This window comes from Nomia melanderi, chromosome 8 (genome assembly GCF_051020985.1).
Source record: "Nomia melanderi isolate GNS246 chromosome 8, iyNomMela1, whole genome shotgun sequence".
NCBI classification, from domain to species: Eukaryota; Metazoa; Arthropoda; class Insecta; order Hymenoptera; family Halictidae; genus Nomia; species Nomia melanderi.
This window is the reverse complement of record NC_135006.1, coordinates 11,670,360-11,697,537: the sequence shown is the minus strand read 5'-3', so window position 1 is coordinate 11,697,537 and position 27,178 is coordinate 11,670,360. Positions and strand designations below refer to the sequence as shown.

General features: G+C 44.4%; 1 protein-coding gene across 1 annotated transcript in view; it reads right to left on the bottom strand.

Moving 5' to 3' along the window:
- Window positions 1-27,178, bottom strand: part of Ser (protein serrate) — a 78,201-nt gene that overhangs the window by 13,049 nt on the left and 37,974 nt on the right. The window contains exon 3 of the mRNA XM_031977685.2: window positions 6,473-6,764. Within this exon, the coding sequence (XP_031833545.1) occupies window positions 6,473-6,764 (292 nt within the window). The remainder of the gene's footprint in view (window positions 1-6,472; window positions 6,765-27,178) is intronic.

Genomic DNA, 27,178 nt, shown 5'->3' with positions numbered 1-27,178 from the left:
CATAAAGAAATGTTCGAAAGACGATTTAAGTGCTCGTGTTAGAAAGATGAATAAAGTGAGACGAATAATTTGTAATCAACGGAATTCTTCGCGAGGTTGTTCTTTGATTATACCTGTTGAAATAAAGTATAATGGAATGAAATTGTATTTGCGAGTAGAGTGTTCGAGTCTTTCGATAAGGACGCGTATTTGCATGGACTTCCGTACTTCAATGAGAGATACCGAAGGTTGTGCGTATATGGAAGCTTAAAAAACGTCGCCGAAGAGTAATGAAGGATTAACGGTGGGAACAGAATGCAAATAAGCGTGGCTGTTCTGCTAATTGCTGTTTTTGTTGGACCAGGCGGCCCAGTGAACTGATTTACTCGCCGAATGAATAACATGAATAGATATATCATTAACGACGTTTATGTTTATGCGGAATTTCATTGACTTCCTTCTTTTTTCCCTCGGACGCATTCCATTGCCGATCATTATTCAACGAGCGCAAATAGAATCGAGACGACGGCATGCATCAGAAACGGATCTTTGATCAGCCGGATAATTATATCCGCCGAGATATAATTTTAGCGTTGGAAAATCGCTCGTCGCAGGCGGAAAACGAATCGTGTGAAACGATTGTCTCGATTTCATAAGTTCCTCTGTGAACCCGACGTCCCGATGTTGACGAACGAAAATGTGAAAGAATGATTTTAATTAAATTTTCGGAATTGCATCTCAAGATTGCACGGAACGTTGCTCAAGAGAGATTATAAGAATGAACGTCGTCCTGACGTCAAAGTTATTTTCAAATAGCCAAGCAATTTACAGTGATAAAGATTCAAAGAGGGAAATGATCGTCCTCGTCGCAGCCGGTTTCCCTTGACACTGTGAACTTTAAGATTTTCTTCGCTCGCGTATGAAAGTCTGCGCACTTCGATTAATCGGTTCCACATAAACAAAACGATGCCAAATATGCAGTAAACAACATATCTCGGAATCGATACTCGTCGCTATAGGAAAATGTTGCAATTTCACAGACGCGTAAGAACAATGTATCCTTCGTTTGAACTTTTCCCTCTATCCCTTACCTTTCCAAGATAATCCATAAGAAAGAGAACTTTGCATCGAGGGGTGGTTTCACTCCTCAAAGTGAAATTCAAGAAGAAACAATTGCAATGTATCAGGTCTGACTTGCTCCACTTACCCACGAAGTTTCATAATTTTTAGAATTTCGAGAAATTCCCTTACAAGATTGCCAGTAATAATTCATATCTTACACAAAGAAGTTTAACAAGCTTAACCCTAATCGTACCACGTGTTTTTGTAACGACTCAAACCACGATGTGACTCTCAGTCGCTTACGAGAATAAAAGGAACGATTGAAATGTCATTGCTGTTGTTCATAGGGCACAAACGTTAAGAGCACAAAAAAAAAACTTTTGGAAACGCAATATGAAATAATCAAAGAATTTAAGTAAAGTTCAAATGTGACTCAAAGTCGCATCGTGTTCCGGTTACGGTGAAAAGAATACATCGAACAAAGAAATTCCATGCATGCACTGCCAGAAACAAACACTTCGATCAGATGAAACATGGTAATTCCAAGAAAACCGTCGAAATCCACTGAAGAATCAAATCGTTCGCGTAGAAAGTGTCTCCTAAGTCGAGTAACGAGGTCGCATCCCCTTGGCACCGGAATATTCAACAGTTTAACAACGCGGGAAGATCATATTATCGTCCCGCAATTAGACACGTTCCACTTTCGTCGACGTCGTAGGGGGGGAAGGACGGCACGATCCCAATTAGGGACTATCGGTGGAAATCGTGTACTCGTGAGAGAAGATGAGGCCGGGGGCCGGTTCACGGGAAGGAGAGAACTGGCTCCGCGGCGGATTTTTGTCGCGCTGTGAAAGGTCAATACGAGAGAATTTCACTCGTGCATCGTCTTCACACGAGCGGCTGCATCTAACCAGCCAGCCAGCCGGCGCGCACAGCGCGGAGAGAGAAGAATATTCCTCGGCTCGGACGCGGCGCACGTTCGTTTGCATTTGACCCCTTTTCGCCGTAAACCGCGATCGTAAAACGATCTTCGATGCTTCTCGCGAAAACGACGGTGGCTGCCAGGCGTCCCCGAAAACTCGCTGGAACACGGTAATTCTTAATTGAATTCCCTTCGGGGAACCCGCCGCGAATAAATAATGGAATTGCGTAAGCTGGACGCCGGTAAACATTGTTCCCCGAGAGGTCCGGCGCCATCTTGGAGAGCTATGTAGGGCAAACTTTCGTAATAGGCGAATGCGTATCTTTGCTCTGCGCGTATCAACGTTTGACGAAATCGACGATGTACGGTGATCTACGGTGTTTCGATGGTAAAGGATTCCGAAAGTATCGTAGTACGATTTGGGTAGACATTCTGGTTGCTAATGGTAACGTGTATATCGAAGTATCGGAATATATATCCTCGGTGCGTCGAAACGAAAAATTGAAATGACTTTGCTCGGATACTTCTTGCTTGCCATTGCTTTTTATCAACGGTGAATGTCGAATTGTTGAATAGTAAAACGTTGATTCGCCGTGTAAAGCGAGGCGTGTTTATGCGTCGACTGTGACGCGTCTCGAGGAATTTTCCGGATTCGTGAAGGTTGGCTCGAAGAAACGTCGATGAGGACATTGATGAGGGAACGTGCAGCGTGATACCGCTCGCCGTAGCGGTAGAAGTCTGGAACGCTCGGGGAGGCGGAAGTAACGATTAACCGGCGAAGAAAGAGCGGCCATATTAGTCGGGCCAGCATTGTACGAGGGGATCTGGCGTGATGTTGCTACCTTTATGCGAATCGTACGACATGCGTCTAACGTGTCCGTTCATTGAGGCACGCTTCGAGATCATTCGCGTTGCGTTTCACCGGCGCCGACTGTTCGAGCCGCCGCTTAACCCTAACCCAAACTCGAGCTGGCCGAGAAAGATCACCGTAACCCACACCAACCACGGCGGGACGATTGTTAATCATTTATTGAATACTTTAGTCAACTACGTAAGTATATGACTCTTCAGAGAAGAATTTTGCTGAAATACATTCCAAGATTTCTTTATTCTACGAGTAATAATGATCCTTTGTATTACAGCTTCAGACTTTGTAAGTTTATTTTCTTGCTATACATGGTAGTATAGTAGCTTTAGATACTAATATTTCAGAAACTCTATTAACCATTTGCTTTCTGAACATTTTCAGTATCTTAATAGTTCATTTCTATAGCGAAACGTTCGAGAATCTAAGATTTCGTTTCAGAAAAGGCAACTTATAGGTATGTATGGATTCACGTCTTTTAATTTTGTTTGTCAGTTTGCTATATTTGAATAGGAAGAAGAATTTTATAATTTGAAATTAATGTAAAGGGTTAGCCCTTTGCACTCCGAATTTCTTTTGCATTTTTCCCTGAGATGCATTTGAAAAAATAGACAGCTTGTAGAGAGCAGTGTATTTTTCTTACTAATAACATTGAAAATCACATAATAATATGATCTATTTGAAAAATATCTTGGCAAAGAAGCACACCTGCAAATAACGCTAGTCACACTCGACATAGGGGCGCAAAGGGTTAACTCTCAAGGGTTGACTCTCAACCACCATTTGATTTGATGCAGCAAAACTATGATTTTACTAAATATTTAGCATTTTAAATGAAACTTTGTATTGCTATGTGTAATATTTAAATGAACTACCATTGTTGCTTGATTTACCTGTGAATTATCGTTAAATTTCAAACAATGTCATCCATATCTCGTCGAAAAATATTGAATATTTCCAGTGGAAAACTTTCGAGAAAGGGTCAATGATAGGCTTTCATCAATTTCTCCAGCGTTTGCCTCGTAGGCTCAATTACTTTGGCGAAAGAACGGCCAGATGTAAATTAATTAACGATTAAAGATGTCCATGCGTTCATGGGATATTCGAAAGTGCCACACTGCGCAGGATGCGCGCGACACGAGGAGAACATAAGAAACGTCCGCGGTTTTCACGATGTTCCTCCGGGAAACCCCGTTCGCTATCGCAATTCTGTTTCCCAATTATGCGCGTAAAAATCTGAATCCGCATAAACTATCCGCAGCCCACTTGCGACGAGGCATCCAGCGGATTTTCACTTTCCCCTGCGGATCGCGCGAAACGTCGCCGACGTCCACCGGCCGTGGATTCCGCGGGACGTTTTATGGTCCCGCGTAATTGTTTTTCGGACGGCCGGCTGGAAGCCGTCGTGCACGCCAACTTCTCACGATTATTTATCGCGCGAGAGCCGGCGATGTCACGTGCCCAATTGATCGGGGGTTAGAGGCCAAGACGCTCAGCGAGAATTTCGTCGAATGTCGGGAATTCTTTGTCCGGCGCGGGAGTTAACGGGAGATTCTTTCGCGGATCTTCGCACGAGCCTTAGCTTCTCGGGATTGTTCCTTATGAAACGAGTATCGCGAAAACTTGTTTCTTTTGTGCGAGGTTTCCAAGGTGTCCGAACCGGCAATGATACCTGATTACTGAATCATTTCTCTTGTTACACTTCGTGTACTTGGGAAAGTATTAGGAGTCTATAAAACTTGTGAATTGTTTATTGTGAATGTGCTATTGTAATGTATTCGATAATAGAACTGACGAAGTGGATGGAAGTTGATAATTACATCTACAATTAGGTTCGCATACTATTCAAGCAATATTCTAATATCTAAAGATTGTTATTTATACGAAATTAAAGTTGTATAGAATGCGTAAGACGCAAAAAATATGCGAACTACCCTAGTGATTTTTATGTACAGAAAAATCACTTTACATTGCAATTCTATCTCCGAATTCTTAAAAACTTGAACCTGCAATCTACCGTTTCTAAAGATCTAGAGATCTAAAGATCCGCAATCTACTAACCACCAAAATCTACAGGATCTTAGATAAAATAAGCAAACAACACTAATAGCAGTGTCAATTCTGTTCATCGCAACAAATAAGTCCCTCATCATGGCCCTAAGCAGCACAAGGTCAGGGTCACAGTCATCAATCGAATCAATTTATTCCCTGCCCCGTGTTTTGCATCGAGAAAAGGTGGAACAGGGACTGGTCGCGTAGAAAAATCCGGTCGGATCTATCTCGGCGGCTCGTTAACTTCGGGGGGCAGCCGTCCGTGAGAAAAGCGAGCGAAACGGGACGCGAGCCGGCCCGAAGTCACCTGGCGATTACGCCGCGCGACGCGAGATTTCACGCTTCGGAGATCGATTAATTATTCCCCGGATGGCGAGCAAAAAACACCGCGGGGAGCCGTTTAAAAGTCGCCAATAACGCCGCCGGCAGCGACGCGACGCTTCGTTGCATGCATAACGAGACAGCCGGGACGAACGACAAAAGCGACGCGACGCGACGCCTCGTTCCCGCTTCGCTCGGCAGCCATCTTGTTTTTCTCTCGTTCCACTTTTTTATTTTCGTTTACCTCCCCACTGGAGCTTTTTTATTTGCTCGCCGCTTCGAGATCGTATTCAGTTGATCCCTTTCCATGGTCGCATTGCGTTTTACTTCCGGTTCGGAAGGTTCCACGGGGAAAATGGCGGCCACTGCGTTAAGCGTTTCACGAGTCGGACTCCAGTTTGGAAACTGAGCAACGGGGTATGGAACTTTCGAGTGTTACGCGACTTTAGGATTGATCTGGAATAGTAGGTTTCTCGAATGTAGAATCGTTTTGTTGTCTCTGAAGTAGTTTGGAGATTTTTCAGGGAAGATACTGTTTGTTTAGGTTTTTCATTCACCGCGGAGATCGTAACAGGACTTCTGTGACGCGCTGTAGATTATTCATCTCGACTGCACGTGCTCGTTCGTAAATATGTAAATGGCTCTGATAAGATCGACTTACATACACAATTTATCGATGCTCCCAATTCCCGTCGAATCAGTATGGATTTAGATTGCTGGTTTCGCGATAACATTATTCAACAGCGATCGTACGTAGATTTCGACGGAACGGGTATCTGCAAAAATCGTCGGCGCATATAATTTATGTCCGACAGAGGACCGTTAATAGAACAGCCTCGGCAAACAAGTGTACCTAATAATCCTAAGCGAAGAGAATTAAATTACAATATAATTAAAACAAATCGTTCAATGATTCTCGTCGAATTGGCTAACCATTCAACGCCGGACTCCGTATTTCATAGAATCTTACGCCGTTTCGCGGCGATACTGACCTAAGAAGCCATAAGGCCGAACAGAAAAACATTCGGAAGAAACATAATTGAGGTATTATGTTTTTATTGTTCTATCAGTAAAGTCCCCTGGACTTCTATCAGTGTAATACTAATAGAACAACGACTTTTATCACTGCCGCATGACGAGTCAATTGCTTTTGCGGCATCACAGCACTCGGGTTTTCGTTTCGCGAGCCGAGTCGTCGGTGGTCTAATGTCTCCGGAGGAGATGGAGAGAGAAAATGCCGAGAGAGGAACGAAAGGACGAGATTGACTCACCGGTTTCGCAGTCGGAGCCCTTCCATCCCTGTATGCACACCTTGTCGCCGTTCTCGTCGCAGGTGTAATGGCCGAATATGTCGTTCCTCGGCCGGCAGAACTTCGTGCAGGTCGCGTTGTAATAATGATCCGCGCACTGGACCCGAACGCGATACGCCAGATGAGCGTTCCTTCCCTGGTGATTGAGGGTGTGCCACGTGGGCCCTGGCAAGACAATGCCGCTGTAACTCGCTTCCTCGATCACGCCCGCGCTCGCCTCGTCTCTCGCTTGCAGGATCAGCGTGAATTGTCTCTGCAAAACGACGAATTTCATTATTATACAACGACAGAAATAACTGGACAGAGGCGAATCGTAGGTTTCGGTAGTTAGGCGGGGAGAGAAGAATAGTTGACAGTAACAGTAAATCGTTGGAAAGCATTTTCGAATCTTCCTTTGGCGAATGTGGGATGAATTCTTGCTTTAATCGCTCTCGTTTCGCGATGAAATCGGAGATTCGGAATTTTAGATTAATGATATTTAATAGCATTAATGATCATTGTTGCTAGGAATTATAAGTCATTAACTGTTGGTCAGTATCTTATTACTTAGAAGTCTTCTTTCAAATCTGTTTACAATGTTTCAAAGTTGTAGAGTTCGTACGATTTCTGCGATACTAAAACCATGTTCCTTTACTGCTAATAAAATGAGAAATGAACTTTTCATAGGTGCTTGAAGGAGCGATACATCGCTGTTCTTATCGCTATAATTATTTCTAATATCGTTCGCCTTTGTTACGATGGAATAAGTATTGCTATAGAAAACGCTGAAAAATCCCGCGGCAGTGGCCGTGTTAAGCAATCGAAACGCCGATTAACAGGCTCGCCGTAGATAAAGTGTTAACAACCGCCGGCTAACGACGTCTCGTCGCCGCGAGCGCACCAGAATAGAAGTTTATATAGCGTTACAGTCTGGAATTGCCCTGTTCCGGTAAAGGCGAATCGAATACGGAACGATGACGTCACGCTCGTCTAGGGCTGCTTCGAACAGAGGAAAGGAGATGGTTTGATGAAGCCAGCAATTAACCCCTGCCCAGCTTGAATAATTCCTCGGCGACCGTGGACCTAAGTGGAACCTTCCGAGATGAACTTTCGCAAATTTATACAGCGTTTCCTGACCCTTCGCGCGCGCTGACGCGTAACACGCTCGAATAAAATTACCATTTTTCTTCTGACGACGGCCCCCGTCCGATACCACGAATCGACCGTGTAAAATATTCAAATATTCACCAGACGCGTTTATCAACCGTCCCGCATTCTTCATCGTTATACTTATCGCGTGAACGACGGTGCACCTTACGGTCCGTCGCATTAAATCAACAATAACGATTTACTACTAACAACCATCGCGAGCGTTTTACATTTTTAATCTCCGCCAGAAGACATCACTGTCGCTGTCCAGCGGGTGTCGCAGAAGTCTCAATTGATACGAACGAGAGAAACTCTCCGATTTCCTCCGACGGTTTCCTCGACTATAATATCTTCTTCGATCCAATGAATCTAAACGAACTGTTAGAAAAATGAAACTGAAACGAGTCATCGAGTTTCTAAGTATAATGTCGTAGTTTATAATTTCTAATAACAGTATCTATAGGATTCATTTCATTTTCATTATTAAAATATAGGATTAATTACGTACCAGAATGACTGGTTTCGATTGCTTTGTTTCGCAATTATCGATGCCTCAAAAGTATTGAATAATCGATATGATCTTGAAAATAAACAGTTTCATTTGAATACTATAATGAATGTCTGAAGGAGCCGAAAATAAGCTATCGTTACAATTTTTATAGGGATCACATGTCAATCCTATTAAATCTTTGATAGTTTTAGTGTTGATACTATTCCTACTATTTTAAAATTTTCACTTAAAATTAGTTTTTCAGTTCATCCGTTTGTCCTCTATTAAATGTCAGATATTTTCTACAGTTAATTTTATAATTGTTACAACCGAACCAATACGACTGCTCGTTAAATCCTTCGTTTTATACGAGTTCCTTCTTGAAACGAGAATTTACACGAATGACGATGTTCCTAGATTATAAAAATACATAAATAAAACCGTATATACGATACAACGTAAATATATTGACACAGTGAGCAACGAATAAACCGAAAAGGTGAGAACGTTCCTCGAAAATTAACGCCGGACCGAACTTTCGTCCCGGATAAATCTATTTTTAAAACGACCTATCGTTCCCTTTTTACCTCAGCGGCCGTTCGCAAAATTGCTGAAAATTATCGGACACTTAGCGGGATCGTTTCGTTCCCGAAACGGGCAGCGCCGGGCAAAAACCGGTGTATCTCGGTACGGCTGACGCGGCTTCCAATCGTGGAAGTGTCGTGCCGCATAAGGAAGCAATTCGCAGGTAAGAAACGGTCCCGCGCGCGGCGACATTAGCCGCGTTATCTAAGCATTTGGGTTGCCCGGCGGGAGGGAATGTTTTCGCTAATTCGAGATCGGTAGTCCGGTCACGATCGGGCAGTTAGCCGAGCGAACATGGCTCCGAAAGCGGAAAAGGAATCGATCAAGCCGCGAGTGATCCGTTCCCACATATCGCGCCGCTGCGCCGGACGGATCGGCATTCTGAAACCGAATATCGAAATTATTCCCGATGTCGGCGGACTTTCTTGCCCGATCGCAGTCCTAACCGTTTATCGAATTAAGATCGGAAACTGAAAACCGAATCGAACGGTTTTAACAGAGATGTCGAAACTAACACCGCGCACCGGTGAAACAATTTATAAATAAACGCGGGAACTTGTTTTATAATTCTCTATCGAAGTATTTCCGTCGTTCTGATAATCCATTGAATGAAGATAATTATGATAATATTAATAATAATGGTTTGAAGTTTACGATTTTGATTTCAGGCGATTCTGAGAGTTGTTCGTGCAACGCGTACGGTATTGAGATAGATCTTTAGAAATGAATTTTCAGCTACTTTGAATTAGAATGTAGATTGTAATTAACATGTTCACTGTCATGAGAATTCCGAGAAGGTAAATCGTATTAGAATCAATTACGAACAATTTGGTACCATAGTTTTTAAGTTATATTATAGGTGTAGTTACTTATGTGACTAGAAACTTTCATTTGCCATCGATTTTTTTGTTGCAATCGCTTTCGAGGAATTTAGAAGCTCCAGACACCGGTGACCACTGTGGCAATCAAGCAATAAAACGAAGATTCTCGAATAAGTCGAGCCAGCAACAGATCATAAAAATTTCCAAGCAAAATTCTAAATACGTATCCCCATCGCATTAGACGTTACACGAACTAACCGAAGCGAGACAATTTCCCAATGACCCATTTCCACCCACCCCATTTCGCTACAGTTCAAAAAGATCCGAAATAATTTGCTTTCGAGCAGCAACCCCTCAACCTCTCTCATTGTCCAACAGCAAGGATCCCCGGAGTTCATTAAACCGAGCGCTCGCGCGATCCTTCTCTCCCGTTCTCATTCTTTTTCCCCCTCCCAGGTGATTTTTGCCCGGAGCTACCGCGCCGGCAGCCGGGGACCGGTTCCATCGGGAACACTTCCAGCTTTCTATCGATCGGCGGGGCCCGGGGACTCCTGGACACCCCTTTGGGACCTTTACTGGCTAGCTCGCGCAGCGGACGAACAGATAGCCCCTGTCCACCGGCCGGCAGCCGCGATTGGAATTTATTTATTGCATTAGCCGACCGTCACTCACTCGGCCTTGATTGGTGGTACCAATCAGGGAACCGACGTGCGCTGCGACGACCGGCCGAGGCTGGAACAGAGAGAGAGCAAGACGGAGATTCTCCGTTTGCCCCTGGCAGAGGAAACGGGAACGCCGTCTCCATCGGGAAACCACCGACGTTGGGGTAATTATTCTGATTTGTGACGGTGCAGGGTACAGCCGGGGACAGGGACGACCGTGAAAAATCGCGGGGGTGGTTTTCGATTACCCGCGGAGATCGGTAATTATTGCGGGTACCGCGGTGGCCGCTGATCGCCCATTCGTTTCCACCGGTGTCCGGCGGCTATCGTTCGAGCTACTTAGGAGCTTAGAGGGGATGTGACGAATGTGGGAAGCGGATCGCGGACGGATTTGATCGAAGAACGATCGCCGGGGATTCCGATCTGTCGTAGATCGCGACTACGCGGCGAGGGATCGTTGGATCGCTCGAAGATGCGTTGGGTTTGATGCGACTGGGAATGTGGTTGGATGGATTTAGGGGATTGTGTATAGTAAATTTTTGAATTATCAGTGGTTCTTTGGGTATGAGTTTTGTTGGTTTCTGTTACTTTGTTCCAATTTACGAGCTTTAGGGGATTGTGTATAGTAAATTTTTGAATTATCAGTGGTTCATTGGGTATGAGTTTTGTTGGTTTCTGTTACTTTGTTCCAATTTACGAGCTTTAGGGGATTGTGTATAGTAAATTTTTGAATTATCGGTGGTTCTTTGGGTATGAATTTTGTTGCTTTTGTTACTTCGTTATTATTTGAATGTTTTAGGGGATTGTGGATAGTAAATATTTGAATGTTCAGTGGTTCTTTGGGCACGAGTGTTGTTGATTTTGTTACTCTGTTCCAGTTTGGAAGCTTTAGGGAACTGTGGATAATAGATTATTGAATTATCAGTGGTTTTTTGGATGTGAGTTTCGTTGGCTTTGTTACTTCGTTCCGGTTCGACAAACAGGAAACAGAAATTATTAACATTATCATTGACGAGTCAATTTTATATTCTAAATCCAGTACGACACTTAACATTAGTACAGTTGTTATAACATTGCCTCTCCTAATATTCAACTGAAAGTGCATCAGATCGTTCCTAGATGTCACCTAGAGTTGCCTAGGTCACCGATGACCGCAGTTTCCAAATTGCTGGAGAACAATTACAATAAGAAAACTAATGTCGAAATAAATACCTAGATAATAGCGTAATATAAGTACTATAACACGAAATCATCAATAATCATCTCTATCATCACTTGCCCGTTATAAGTGATATTATACGAAACGCTGAAAATTCTCCTGGCGGTGAACGTGTTAATAATTTCTCTGCCATCATTCGACCAACAGTAACCTATCCGAAACGCCGGTCCAATTCGATTTTCCTCAAGGCGGAAGTGAAAAATATCTCGCGTCCGATCCCGGTCGGCCACAAAGAGGCACGTTGTGGCCGAACCGCGGCGAGTCAGACGTCTCGTGCTAAATGTAAAGTCGGTTCTCTCTCGTCGCTGCCACTACCTAGAGCAGATGAGCGCTAATTGGTGTTAATTGGTGGCTCGCTTGGGGCTCGGCGTTCCCACGCCCGCGACTTTCATGCTCGCCTTTTTCTTTCTTTCTTTCTCTCCCTCTCTCTCTCTCTCTCTCTCTCTCTCTCTCTTTCTGTCCCTGTCTCTTCGTCCACCTTTTTTCCCTCTTCTTTTTCGTTGCACCTCGTATATATATTCTAATTCGTTCGTCTGTCGCGGTCGCTTCCTTGCCCGAGGAGCAACGAGGAGGCAGGAGACAGAGAAAGAGGAGCTGTCCTTTGTTACGCGGCTTTGTGCTCCCCGGTGAGGACGTCCCCTTTTGTCCGGCACGTCTTAATCGATATGAGTCAGCGCCGGAATTACGATCAGATAAAGTTTCTATTATTCCGACGATTTCCAATTGAATCGGCCGAGTCGCGACCCGTGGAATGCGAATCAATGGGACACGGACGAGGAACACGCGGATTCTCGAACACGAACGAGAATTGGGTTAAAAGCATCTTCGAAGCTGATTTAACGGTCGGCGAAGTATTCGCCGTCTGTATTCAGCGCGAGAGGATTAGGAAAATGCTGAGTAACTGTGTTAACCCTTTGCGGACGAATGACATTTCGATGAGATAAAATGTTCTGGAAGACCGAGTCGCAGACAAATCGTTTAATTACTTAAACAGCAAGAGATCAGCGTGTAGTTTCCTTTTTCTATTAACCAATCGATAATTCAGCTTCATCCGTTGAAGGTTTTCTATATTTCAAAGAATCTTCGCCCGCTAAGGGTTAACGATTAATGATTGATAATGGATTAACCCTTTGCACTCGAGAGGTGACTCTCACTTGATCTCGTACAGTACAACTATGAAATTTGATACTTAATATTAAACTTCGTACAATGCATCAATTTGAGAAATATTCAAACAAAATAGCTTTGTCCCTCAATGTACCGGATTTCTTTTAGAGTTTGTTTCATAAAATATCCTCTCTATATCATCATTAAAATATTTCTAATGAAAATCTTCCGAGTAGGAAGGGTTAACATTTAATTCATTTATTTTTATATCAATTCCTATATTCTCTGATTAATTTCCCAATTTCCATCCTTCCTTTCGTTTCTGTTTTCACTGAGAAAAATCGATCATCTAATTTGTTTATCTCTATTTTACAGCCATTTACTTGACTAGTTGCGCTAGGAAAAGTACGTTGATTAGCGTTAATGTGAATGAAGGGAGGAAACACGAAGAGAATTCTAACAATTCATTTCCATTAGTCGGAATTTGATTTCCATCGAAATTTATCAATATTAAAACTTGTAATCGCTAATCCGGTTGTCCTCTTGTCACAATAGGTTTTAATAAAATCCATAACATTTTAACAATTCATTTTCATTGGTTGAAATTTAATTTCAATCGAAATTTATCAAGAATAAAACTTGTAATCGCTAATCCGGTTGTCCTCTTGTCACATTAAGTTTTAATGAGATCCATAACATCTTATCATATTAGAATAAGATAATCAGGACATTCTTCATTACACGTTTCCACGTTAAAGAGCCAACGAAGAGAAACTTTGTTCAAGAGATTTTTCCCGAGACGCAACGAATTGGAAAACGTTTTTTCCCGCTCGACCGAACAAGAACAAAGGTCGAACCGCGAGGCAGACGTGCGATCCGGGGACGTGAAGAGACCCGTAACGGCGGATCTAGGAATTCGCGTGGGCGGTTCGCAACGTTCCGCAGAAAACGCGATCCATCGGGCTCCGCGCGAATTTCCCCTTTCACTGGCAAAATATCAAGCTGAAAACCAGCCGCGTCCCCGGAGCGGCTAATAAATTATCGAAGAGCACCGGTAAAAGTCACGGCTCCGACCACCGGGTTTCTCGATCATCGATCGATCCGGCCGCCGACGTGGGCCGTCCCAGCCAGTGGGCGTAGGAAATCCATTAACTCGAATATTATTCCTCGCGATGCCGATACCGCGGGGACTAATTAATTAATTTCCTGTCACTGGATATCGGTCCACGTATCGCATTCTAATCGAGGTGCTCCCCACTCGTCTCACTGTTTTCGGTCGTCCTCGAACCGATTTTGGTCCCGTCGTCTTTATCGTTGATTTCCTGACATTTCCTTTTTAACCATTTTACCATGTGACTTGTCTGTTAACCCTCTATGGACCGAATTCTTGTTCACGATTATAACAAAATCTATGCAGTACAAAATTAATAGTCCACATATGGATACGAATTAACACATTGCGTACCAGCGAATATTCAGAAAACTGAATTGCGCTGATGGCAATTTTCACCGAGGTCCACTTATATCTCTATAGATAGAAAAACTCGGATATCATATTGTTATGTAATATATTTTAAATAGATAATCAATACGAATTAAATTTTATATTTTTTCAATGCTGTGGTAATTAGCGAAGTTGCAAGTGTGTCTATATAATGATAAATATTAACAATGTGTTAACAATGTATCCAATGGTCTCCATAATTTCATCAAACGAACATGTTTCGTAACTTTCAAGTTACAATGACGTTAAACTTTCACGCCTGAGCGTATAAAAGTTGCGGTTAAACCGATTACCTCATTTTATTCACCACTTTGAGTGCGAAATGAAATAAATCAACAAGAGGGTTAACACAAACTACCGAGTAATTGGAGTGACTTGTTTGTAAGTATTCATTTAAACTTGAATAATACATTCCTCGAGATTCGATGGGTTCCTTATTGTGGTAAGTGTACAAATACACTTTATTTTGCCATTTCTCGCAAGAGCCTTGACGTCGTTTAAATACTAAGAATTCTGAAATAGGTTAATTCGACTTGTCTGGTAGTTTTAGTGTTAATTATGATACAACTAACTTGTGAATAATTTATTAGGAACAGAAAGAAATGTTGACACTAGTTCTGTTTACGTTTACTTCAAACGTTGACGATTGATGACAGAAAAGTATGATTCAATTTATACTCAAGAGGCTTGAATAACACTTGGATTTCTTAAATTCAGTCGAACATTTCGACTACGAGTATGACACGATATTGCAGGTCAAGTTAAAATATTTCTAGTGAAAAACCTCCGAGTGCAAAGTAATTCCATTTTCATTATGTAAATGAATTATGGTACCAAACGTGTTAACACTAGATTCACTGACATTCACTGTACAGTTCGTTCTATTGTCAGAAAAATTGTTATCCGTTCATTTGGATTTTAACAATCAGAGGTCTAAGATTAAGATACATATTTGCCTAACTGCGTTAACACGTTGACTGCCACGTGGTCACCGATGACCGGAGCTTTCAAATCACCTGAAAACAATTACACCTCGTAAGATAACTGACATCCAAGAAAAATGTTCAACAGCGTAAATAGATAATAATGTAACTTAAGAATCATAATACCAAATAATAGCTAATCATTTCTTTTTATTTCCATTATAACAGGAAAAATGGCGCATAAAACGCTGAAATTTTCGCGGCAGTGAACGTGTTAATAGAAGTCGATCCAAACATTTACCAAACAATGCTTGCGAAATTCAATACGAGTCAAATTGACTCCGTAAATCTAGTGTCAAGAAGCGGATGAAGATCGCAAAGGTCACGGTTAATACATTGCGGGATTTTTAGTGTATCGTTAAATTGCTAATCCTTCGTTAATGCAACATTTTAGATATGCACAACACAAATCAAAAGTAAAATTACAAAATCGAATTCCCAATTCTGTCTCGTAAGTTAGAAATTTTCGTTTAATCGACGTTTAAAAATGTATCAATACAGTCACCGACGCTCGTGTTTTCAGTAACTGAAATTCAGCCGGCGTGCGATGAGGTCCTCGGAGACACCGTCCGCGCTCCACGTGTTTCCCGAATTACGTAGCCTCGTAAGGACAGTCTCGTTACCTCTCGTAGCCTGAAAGTCCTGATCGAAAAGTATCGGACGGAAGCGAGGCGGCAGCACGTCGGCCACGAGGGGCCTCTATCAGCCGTGTCGCTGTCGGTCCCATCGTCGGACGCGTCCAGTGTGTACGTGGCTCTCCTCCGTTCGCGTGTGTCCGTGTTCGCGCCGGTGTGCGCGACGTCCCCGGTAAGTGCACGTAGGTACTTACGTACGCCGAATAGAACGCGCCTCCTTCTCTATGTCAGGCAACGTGCCTTTGGTTTCGCGGAAAAGATCGAACGAGCGGTACGTGAGGACGCGTACTAAGCAGAGGAGAGAGAACGCGTCCGAAGACGATCGGGGGAGAGCCTTGAATGAGAGTGCGCGCGGGTCTTCCCCGTCGATTTTCTTTTATTGGCCCCGTTTCTTTTTTATCGAGTCGCGGCCCCCCTCCGGTCGCCGGAGATCGGACGGATACTGATTGAAACGGACGGGAAGATAATTTTTAGCGTTTAGCCCCCCTTTTTTGCGACTACCTCGGCAACTCTGGGCTTTCGGCCTGCGTTCGGCCGTGTTGGGGATAGGTAGTTGTTTGATGTGTTATTTCAAGTACGATTGTTTCACTATTATTATTATTATTTATATTACTACTATTACTATTAAGTAGCACTCAGAATATTATACTCATCATTATCTTCGTAAGTACTGTATAATAGCGATGATAATAATAATATGAATAATATTAATACTATACAAATAATAATGTAGTATTGTGAATACAGCAGTAAAATTAATAGTAAGGATAATGAAACAGGATATCCTAATAATTAAAGTATCGTATTGAACTAGTATTATAAATATCGCAACGTCCGCTAGACCCGAAGCGGCCAGTCAAGTTTTATTCCTCCGCCTTTGCTCTGAAGGTTAAGTATTGATAGGAGCAACGAGCGACATTCAAATTCCCCGAGAACTAGTTCGATCCAACGGGAAATCTAAACCGAAACGGAAACCTTTCAGTCTTTCCACGATCTAAACATCGACGCGCACAGTGTGTACGCGCGTCCTGCAACGAATCCGTGTGAAACACCGAAAATGTAAATGAATGAAACCCGTTCCGAACGGTCGGCCAAGTGAAATGTAACGGAGCAAGGCGATCGATGGAAAAGTCGGAAGGCATTTACACGATTCCGATTCGGTAACGTTCGAGTTTAGAAGAGGAGCGGACGATAATCCGAGGCGCGTGTAGACCCGTCCCATGGTATTCCGAGGAATGTCGAAAATATTCCCCGTTTAATTAACCGAGCGTGCCCGGTCGGTTACACGCTCCGAAGGGGAATATCGGCTTTCCACTCGGACGAGGACGCGCAGCGAGCGACCTCGATCATTTTTCATCTTTCACCTTTCCCCCGTCGAACGAGCGCCGCGCCGGCCGTGTGTGTCCCCCCGGTTGAATTTCGGCCGAGATTTACGCGGTGATTACGCCAATTTATTTTGTGAAAGCGCCTTACGTAAAATCGCCGCGCGATGCATTATTCATCGCCGCTCATGCTGCATTATTTCGACGCGTTCCCTTATGGCTCGCCGTGACGCGCCTCAATTAAACGCGCGACGCCGCGGCCCGAAAACCGAGGGACGGGGGCTGGAATTCGTCGAAGAAACGCCGTTTTATTTCCAATCCTCGCGTTGCTCAATCGCTCGGTCAACGCAACGTTCCGTGGAAACCGAAAGAAGAGGACGATCGAACGATAGAACGCAATAACGAAACGGGAGCAACGCCAGTGCAGTTGACTCTGTGCGCTCTGAATTTCGCCGATGTTTTCAATAATCTGCATCGTGTTCAATGTTTTATTTGAAAATTCGGGGACTGGTAGACAATAATCTAAACAATTTCCCTGAGCATATTGTTGGTCTAATATAAATAAACCTTTGAGTGCTGGATGTTCGCCGAAACGTTCAGAATATTAGTTCATGTAAAGATTGATGGGTGACGTTAATTCATGCAATTAATTAATGAAATCGTAACAGTAATTCTTCACTTCCAAGCTGAACATTGTCAAGAAACTCGTGTATTAATGACACAAATGATATTTATAACTGCTACTACGATGAGACTAGAAAGATCGAAAAACATATGTGCCTACATGACTTGCCTACGATGACTTTCGCTGGACGCATATACGCGTCCACAGCACTCGAAGGGTTAACGCTAAATTGACGAACGTTTATTGTACAGTTTAGATCTAAATCAAACGTTTAAAAGTGTATTATTAGGAACCAAAATCGCATCGTTCAATCAATCAAAATCGACCCAAACATTTGCCAAATGTTTATAAAATTCAATACGAGTCTACAAACAAAACCTACCTACACCGAAACGCGAAGGCGCAGGTTCAATCGTTATAAAAGACAAGTTGGAGGCAACCCCTGCTAGAGAATGGTTTCCGAAAAGCGAGCGGTGGAATCCCGCTCGCCGTCGGAGCGTGAACGCGGCTCCGGTAGCGGACGCTCGCGTGACCCTAAATCTCATGTAGCTGGTCCGCGCTAGGGGATAGGTCAAGCGTAGTGTCGCGTCGCGATAAATATTCGCCGCGTTCCACGCCGGGGGCGAGAGGAGTATCCTGGACGGTTCGTATTCAGGGTTGTTCTTTCGTTCCCTGGAAATTCCGACGATCCACGGCGGAACGGAGAACACCGGGGCGAAGCGGAGTTGGTTCGAGCAGCGCGTCCTGGAATCCTCTTCTCTCCGCGCTTCCCAATTAGCCGGCCGGCTAATAAATCTCGCGGTGTCCCCGGAACCCGTAGAAAGGCCACCGTTGGACCGGGAAAAAACCGCGGTGTCCGAGGAGGAAGCGTACAATGCCGCGGAAAGGGCGGACGAGGGACGAACGAAGGGGGGATTCCCGAGCGACAGGGGAGCGAGCAGACGCAGGAGAATCCGCAGTCGCCGTGGCCGCGCGCTTTGCCCACTATTCACAGGGGCACAAGGCCAAGAAGGCCTCCTCGTATACGATGTCGCGGCTCCTCGAGGGGCTTAAAGGGGGCCTGAAGGAGGAGTCAGCTAGCCGGAGATGCGAGAGGGCCCTTGTGGTGGTAGCGGGCCTTCTTCTTCTTCTTTCTCTACCTGCATCTCGGACGAGACCGGCGAACACACGGCGCGGCGCATTCCGAGTATTAAATGCCTCCACCGCGGACCCTCGAGAGGTCCCCGGGGCCCTCCTTCGCAGCGAAGTCGAACGGTCACTCGACGAGTACTGTCTTCTGCGGGGGACTGTTATCGGGAGCTTCCTTTTTGTTTAGTCGTTTGCGCCTCGGACGGATGATGAATGGCAGGTGGATTTGGAAAGTGGAGCGAATAGGTGGGTAACGTAATGGGGCTTGGTTTGATTAATCCATTTACATCATAAGCGCTTGTAATTTGTACATCAGAAGGAAAAGAAAAGATTTTATGAATGCGATAATTGCCGTACGGCTATATAGGTTTTGAATTTTTCATACGTTTTGAAGCATTTTGATTTTGACGCGATTGAAACGTTTGTGGCGAAGACAAGACTTTTTCCTATGATGCAAACGGGTTAGAGAATGTTTGATTTGTGTTTTGTGTATTGGAAGTTTGGAAATGTTGGGTGTTCTGGAACGAAGGGAAGAATGACCGCGACTATCTGTTCTTTCATGGTAGCCCCGATGGTACCCCTTTCCCATCGTTAGTAGCCGCTTTCACAAAAAGCATGCAAAGCAACGCTGACCTACTTGGTTTTACCATTTTTACCATTATTTATCATCGGAAATGGCCATACCGAACGCTGACCCATAGACAGGTCACGCGCCGGTACGTGATCGAACTACCGAACGAACCGAACTGGACGGGCTCGAATGCCAAGTCCTCCAGAAAATATCGCGGGTACGCGAGGATCTAGCGGTAGCGGAGGACACGGGAGGTACACGGATTCCTGGACGCGCAATTGGGTAGCGGACCGCTGAAATTTCGGGCTTTGGGGTATTTGTGAGGCTCTTAGAGTACCTCGGAAACGGAGACCCTGGGTTCTCTGCAGAAAACGTGGTTCGGGAAACACGTCGGCTAACTAGCAGCGAAGAAGAAGAAGAAGAAGGAGAGGAAGGAGAAGAGGAGGAGGAGGAGGAGGAGAAGAGACGTGTTCGCGGAGGACGAGGAAGGCGGCCCGACGAAGTTTGGTATGCGGTCCGCGCAGCGGGTTCACACACGGCCGAAAGAGACGGGCTCAGAGTCGCGGCGGCTGTGGAGGGGGGAAGGACAAGCTGCGGGCCCTGAGAGAGGCATTGCCCAAACCGGGGAGACAGTTTCTCCCTTTTCTCGGCTCATTTGCATACGCGCTGGGACGGTACACCTGTGTGCGACGACGGAGGGGTGGGAGGCGCGCACGGTGCGTGTCGTGTCCGCGGGGCCCACCTGACCAATAAGTCCGCGGCCGGGCGTAAATCTGGAACGTGAGCGGCCCGATATGCCGAGGACCCCATGCCGCGTCAACGAGGGCGACACCGGCGACGGGGCCCGTTCCTCGTAATCGATGCGTCCCCAGGCTCCGTTTCGCCCACCGGGCCCAATCGGCTGAATAATTAATAATCGCGGTGACCGGGAATTATGGGGGTACGGTGCATAATTAACGAGCGGGAAAATCCGCGATCGAAACGGTACGCGGAAACGCGTCGGGCCCCGGGGGGACCGGTAAATCTTGAAATGGAGCCGGGCCCCGTGGCGATTGTCCGATACCGTGCACCGATGGGAACGAACCGGTTCGAGCTGACGCGAAGACGAACGGATGACGCGCTTCCGTTCGGGTGCAATCGACGCTCCGTCGATAAATCAGGCCCCGGCTTGGGCCCTATCGCGAAATTTCGTAGGCTAATTGCACCGTTACGGGGTTTCTCGACCATTCTTTCGAGGGATCTGCAAGAGACGCCGAGGACGGTTGCTCGTTAGCTGGACGCTACGGACGTGCGCGTAAAATCTTGTACAAAAAGGTGAGTCCCGCGGTTTTTCAAAGACGCGGAACGTAAATCTCCCGCGGACCCGTGCGCTGGTTCATCACCGACGGGCCCCGTGATTACGATACGCGTTCCCTGCGGGGCTGGTCGGTTGGGAATGATTTCTGCGCGGTTTCTTAGCCGTACGATCGCGTCGTGTTTCGCCTGCGGAGGGAAATAGGGTTTATAGTCTTTGGGCATAGGGCTCACCGATGTCTCAGTCCTTTTCCGGTGAATCAGCTTTAGCTTCACACCTGTAGGTACGTTCTTTTGGAATGTTGTTTTTAAGAGCCACGTAATTAACGGTTCAAACATAGTAACAGGTGAAATTGAAGACTTTCGATTGATTCGAGTGGTTGTTTTGATTTGTAGGTCTTCTTTTTAGAAACTTGCTCGTTTATAGTAATTTGATGTATTGATCCGATGTATTGATTGTCGAATCACCAGTCGGCTGACGCAACACGGAGCGAATTAACCGTTTTAAAGGGGGGTTGGCTGTAGTTAGTGGTCAATAATGTCCGTCAAGATTGACGTCCGTTGTTGTGTCTGTCGTTTTAATACTCGTGTGATTCTAAGCTCCGTAGGTATGCAGGGGGGAGTCTCTCGTTCGAGACCAGACGCAGGAGAGTACTACACCTGTTTGGTCCCCTGACTCACTGATCCCCCGCGGGGATGCGAGGCGTGCCGCCGCCGCGCCGACTCCTTCTCATTTTCGTTCCCGACTTTAGGCTTTTTATCCGTCGTTCACGCCTAGCGTCGTTGCTCGTCGTTACACTGGCTATTATCGGATCTATAATTATCGGGATTTATCACGGGTTAGGAGAAAGGAGGGTAACAGCCGCCGCTTCCGCAGCTCTCTGACCCCAAACGCGGCGCAACACGTTTTCTCTTTTCTATCGCGATTTCGTTCGCTTGAACCTCTGCGGATTGAATAATTAGATAATGTATTAATTGATATTAATCACGATAATAATGGTATTAAATGATATTAAATATTATATAATAATATTATTTAATATTAAACATTGTGTAGTAATATTATACGGTATTAATATTATAATAACAACGAGATTCGAATTATAGGATTGTAATGGTACTGAAATGTTCGTTATCAATGTAATATTTCAGATTATATTCGCGTGTTATATAAAACACATTTGTTCGCATGGATTGCCACGCTGGAACAGATATTGCGGACCGAAGTATAAAGGTGTGAAGAAAGCAATTGAGAATTTGTTTCCAGAAATATTAATATGTAAAAGCAATTATTCGAAAAAGTAATTATACCGGCGATGGAGTCGCCAGGCCACCTGGGAAATCCTACGCCACGAATTATTTGCACCGCGCCGCCGGTGTCGGTTCTCTATTACGCGAGAGTGGGTCGGTGAAGTTCCGTTGGTCCGGTTCCAGTTACGTCGATCAATGTTTACCCATTAAATTTCTAGCGAACGTGAGAAAGTCCGCCTCCAGTAATTAATGTCGGCCGACTGATTCACTCGCCGGCTGCGTACCAGAACCGAGTAAAATGTGCAGATGAAATATCGAATGACAACTGTTATAATCAGTATCGTCGATCAAAAATTAAAACATCAAATAATAAAACATTCGAATCTCCTCAAACATTCACCGAATATTCGTTAAAGTAAATTTGTTCTTGGTTAATGTACGATTATTCTGCGTACACTGTACAAAAAAATTCCTCTTCTCGATTCAACGGTACTTGCGCCCAGTATTGTAATCCAGAACACTTAATTCGTTATCGTCTATTTCAGTATTCCATTACAAATGAAAAATATTGAATCGATTGATCTGTTAAATTACCGGGCGAGCGATTAAAAACAATTCGATTGTCTACGAAATGGTTGAATCTCGCCGATCAAAAGCGTTAGGCCGTAATACACGGCGGGCTATTATGTTAACGCGACCATTAACGGAGATCAAACAGAGATTGAATCAGCCGAGCAGTTTCCAATCGAGTCTGCTGCCCCCAAGGCAGAGAGGAGACCCGGCAATTCGGCCGGCTCGCAATGCGCGCGCGAACGAGGGCAACGGTAACGTCCACGTGGGCCCGATGCCCGTGACGTCACATCTTTGATAGAGGCGCCCACATTGAGTGCTCCAGTGGCTGGCGAATATCGCGTTGGAAATAGGTCTCTATCCATACAGGGTGTTTTCGAAATCATGGCAGAGGAGGAGAATTATCTTGCGTAAGAAACGTTCAAATGACAGTTCATTTTCGAAATAATCGCCTTCGACAGTGTGCCTGGGTTAAATCTAGAACAGGGAATTATTTTACACATAAAACTAAGCAGAATATATGGGGTAACAGTTTTTCATATGACGCCTCGTGTTCGAGATAATCGCGTTTGAAAGTCCGTCCGTATTGGATTACCGTTGGAGAACTCTACGTGAGAAACAAAGTACAAAGTAGAATAATGTCTCTTCGCACGACGCCTCGTTTCCGAGATAACCGCGTTTGACGATTATCTTCGATTAGATCCGCGATTGCACGTAAAAAGCTACGTAAAAGGAGAATAATATTATTTCACAGGATGCGTCGTCTTCGAGGGAATCGCATTAAATTCTCTTATAAAACTGCGTAGCCTTCGAATAAACATATTTCCAAAAGAGACCGTGTCAAAAAAACAGCTCCTTACAATGAAATTTCGCGTCACATATATTTCCAACTAATTTTCCCACACGAGCTCTATTCTTTTTCCGTGTCCGCGCGACTATGCACGCGAGACACGTTGCAGCAGCGGTGGGCTTTCACGGCGACGCGACGGGGCGGCCATATTGGAAACGGGCGAAGAAGCCTCGCGATGAGAAAGAGCGGGAAAATTATCGGGCCCAGAAACGAAGACAAAGATGCCCCGAGGAACACCGAGCGAATGTATTTATACGCGATGGTGTGTTCCATGGTAAGAGCAAGATGCGCCCAGGTAGATATGGAGGGGGAATAAAGGGGGAGGAAGAGAAAAGGAGGAGGAAGAGGAGGAGGTGAGGGAGAGAGAGAGAGAGTGAGAGAGAGAGAGAGATGACACACACGTGGCCGAGGAAAGGAAAGAAACGTATCGTCCCTATGAAGGCACACATAGAACGGGATTGTGCAAATGCCCGTCGCCGCCGCTACTCTCATCTCGCCGGATCGTTTCCTGTGCCATTATGCTACTGCTGAAAAGGCGGTTATCCCTCTCCCCGCGTGCGGCTCTTTACGCCGGAGCTATTGAAATTGCAAACGGAGAAAGTCGAAGGACGATTACGCGAGGCGTTTTTCCTTTTTCGCCTTTTCCTTTTTTCCACTTGCTCGGAACGGGACGTGTGGGCAACGCGTTGCGAGTATTCTTTCGTGTCTTCTTTCGGTGATCCGACGCTTCGAGGGTTTGAACGTGGGCCGTGATGCAACGGGATTCTGGTTTGCCTCTGAATTTTCAATTTGGATGTTTTAACCCTTCGCGGACGAAGATTCTTTGAAATAAACAGTACCTCTGCAGTCGTTCTAAAAGAAGAAATTGGGAAGCGGTCTTTTCGGACAACGTAATAGTTCTAGTGTTCCTTAAAACTCGCAAGTGTCGAAGGAACTCGCGTTAACTGTTACATTTAACAGTACCACGTATCACAAGCAATTATCAAAAAACTCCCAGAAGCTCATTACCAGTCGTCATATTTTATTGAATATGAACTATTCGAATCAGTTGCTCAATTATCGAAGCAAAGGTACAAAAGGCAGTTGAAGCAAAATTACGTGCTGGTTGCTTAAACGAAGATGGAACTACGTACCGATCTTTTGTTGTTTCAGTAATTAAATCATTTGTGACTTGTTCCAAATACGAATCATTTCGAAATGTTGATGTTCGTCTGCAAAAGTTAATGTACGTTTACCGAGAGTGCTTTTTTTATAGAGATTTTACCGGTGGGTTCATGGTTTTTCTTGAATTTTGAGAAATTAAGAAGCATGGTTTAATATATTCATTGAATCATCGAGATTTCGGTATGTACGAATAATGTCTAAGAAATGAATTACATCAGCTTTTCGTTAATGATCGCATAAAAACCTAAAGATTATTGTTTTCGTGAACGGACTTCGGGTACAATGTTTGGGAACCACTGTGGTAATTATTGGCGGAGAAAGATGCGTGCACACGCTCTGATGAGAAGTTCAGGAACAGGATCCGTGATTAACGAAGGAGGATAATTTGTTCTTTTTCCGCGCGCGCGCTTTTTGCCGAGGGACGTAATGAAAATGGCGAAGATGATTGTATGAATTATTCGGTGATCATGCGAATTATTCGGTGTACCGGTGTGTCGTTAAATCTTTGCCGAGCGATGTTTTCTTTCTGGGTTAATTAAGGGACCCGCGCAGCTTCTTACATCATAAAATTACGAGATCGTAATGTCGGCGGATTACGATGGAAATTTATTAATATTATGAGATTGTATTTCACCGTGAAAGACGCTGATGGCCCGATCGTGTTGGCAGATAACACGTGTTAATTGATACACCGTGTATTTTTTAATATTATTACATTCCCCGCAACACTCGAGTACATCGGGTCGCGTTCACGTTGAATTTTCAATTCGCGCGAACGACTTTCGACGCTTAACAATTAATTAACGAAAACTGGCCGCATGCAAACAGTGTAATAAAATATGTACAGCCAAGAGACCGCCGTTAAATTCAACCTTAACTCATCCGAACGTACACGGATGGACTGTAATTCACGTTGCGAACGCGAAGTGAAAGTATCTTCGGAACAAATCATTTCTTCCTACTGTTTAGAATCTCAGGCGCATCTCCATTATCTCGAGGCCATCGGTAAATAACAAACCGACATTCTCGAAGCGAATGCGTTCCTCTTCCGATTGCTTTTCAATTTTTACGACTCACCGTTAACTCAACGGTGCCGGTAACTTTCGACAATGAAACGTCGATTGTGCTAATTTGCAAAAATTTATTGTGCGACCGCAACCGCGGATGGCCGAACAGGATTTTATTGTAATGAGAGATTAGCGGTATAGGATTTTATTTTCACCAGAGATTATTAACGTCGGAGTTTATTTTAATGAGAGACAAGTAATTTACGATTTTTATCTTGACGTGAGATTAACAATCTGGAGTGTTATTAATCAGAGATTAGTAATCTAGAGATTTATTCTGACGAGAGATTAACGATCGGTTTATTAATCAAAGGTTAGTAATTTAGAATTAAATTTTCTCGAGATATGAGTCGCCTAGGATTTTCTTTCAACGAAAGTCTAGAAATCCAGGGTATCGTATTAACCAGATATTAATAAGCTACGATTTTATTTTAACCGAGTAATCCAAAATTCTCATTTGCCGACATATTAACCCTCTACACTCGGAAGCCTTGCATTAGAAATACTCAACAGTTTCCAATCAGTTATAAAAGACATTCTTTAAAACGAATTGAATAATGGATATACATAAGTTAAGAAACAAAGTCATTTCAATATTTCACATATTCATTAATTATAAGAAGCTTCACACGTTGACTGCCACGAAAACCTTCACAGTTTTATCAATCGCTTATTCCTTTTTAACAAACATAAAGAGGAACAGTTACTTATTATTCGGTATCGCAACGCTTCCGTTACACTGTTATCTAGTAATTTACCAAATATTCCCGTTCGACATCAGCGATCTGTCAAATTATAACTATCGTCAAGCAATTTGGAAGCTCTAAATCGGTGACGTGGCAGTAAGACTTTATGATTTCGTTACATCAAATCGGATGGTACTGAAATTCACTTCTCAAGTGCAAATGGTTAATGATCTAGAGCAGAGGTGGCCAAACCGTGGCGCATGCGCGGAACGTGGCACATTGGATGATTACAAGTGGATTGCATCCTTGCGTCTACTTATTCTTTTTAAGTGCTTCAATAAATGCGTGCCATTTGAACTCGCGTAAATTAATTAATTTAATCGCGAGACTGAGTTATTCCTTTTCCTCCTCTAAGCGAAGCAGATCCTGCTCCTGTCCCTATTTTCCTGGCTCAACCGTAAACGTAAGAAGGTGGAAGAGGTGTTTGAATACGACGCACCTGAACTTGTCTGTGAACAAAATTCGCGTACTGGATGCAAAGGTTGGCCAGCTCTGGTTTAGAGTAACCAGTGTCATCGAAAGATCAATTCCGTTTACTCGGTAAGAAGAAAAACGAACGAAACAAACAGTAAAGAAATAACCCTCGGGCCGTTCGAGAAACGGAACCCACGTCTGAGAATCTCGCGTAACCGATTCCGACTCGGCTCACGGTTTATCGAGGCGAACGCTTCCGTTAGCATATCGAGAGCTCCGATGGGAATATCCGCGCCGCGGGAAGACGATTCCCAACTAAATGCAGGCGGCACGCTCCGCTAGAGCCGCTCGCGTTGTCCGCGCTCTCGGAAGAGATTATGTGTACCGTATTCAATCACCGGAGACGGGTAATAGCGGAATTATCCGAGGCGAGGTGATGAAAGTCAGCCGGGGTACCGTTTTTCGAGGGGCGCAGCGAAAAATCATCTGATAGTTATTACGGATCCCCGACCGCGGCTTTCATCTCGTACGT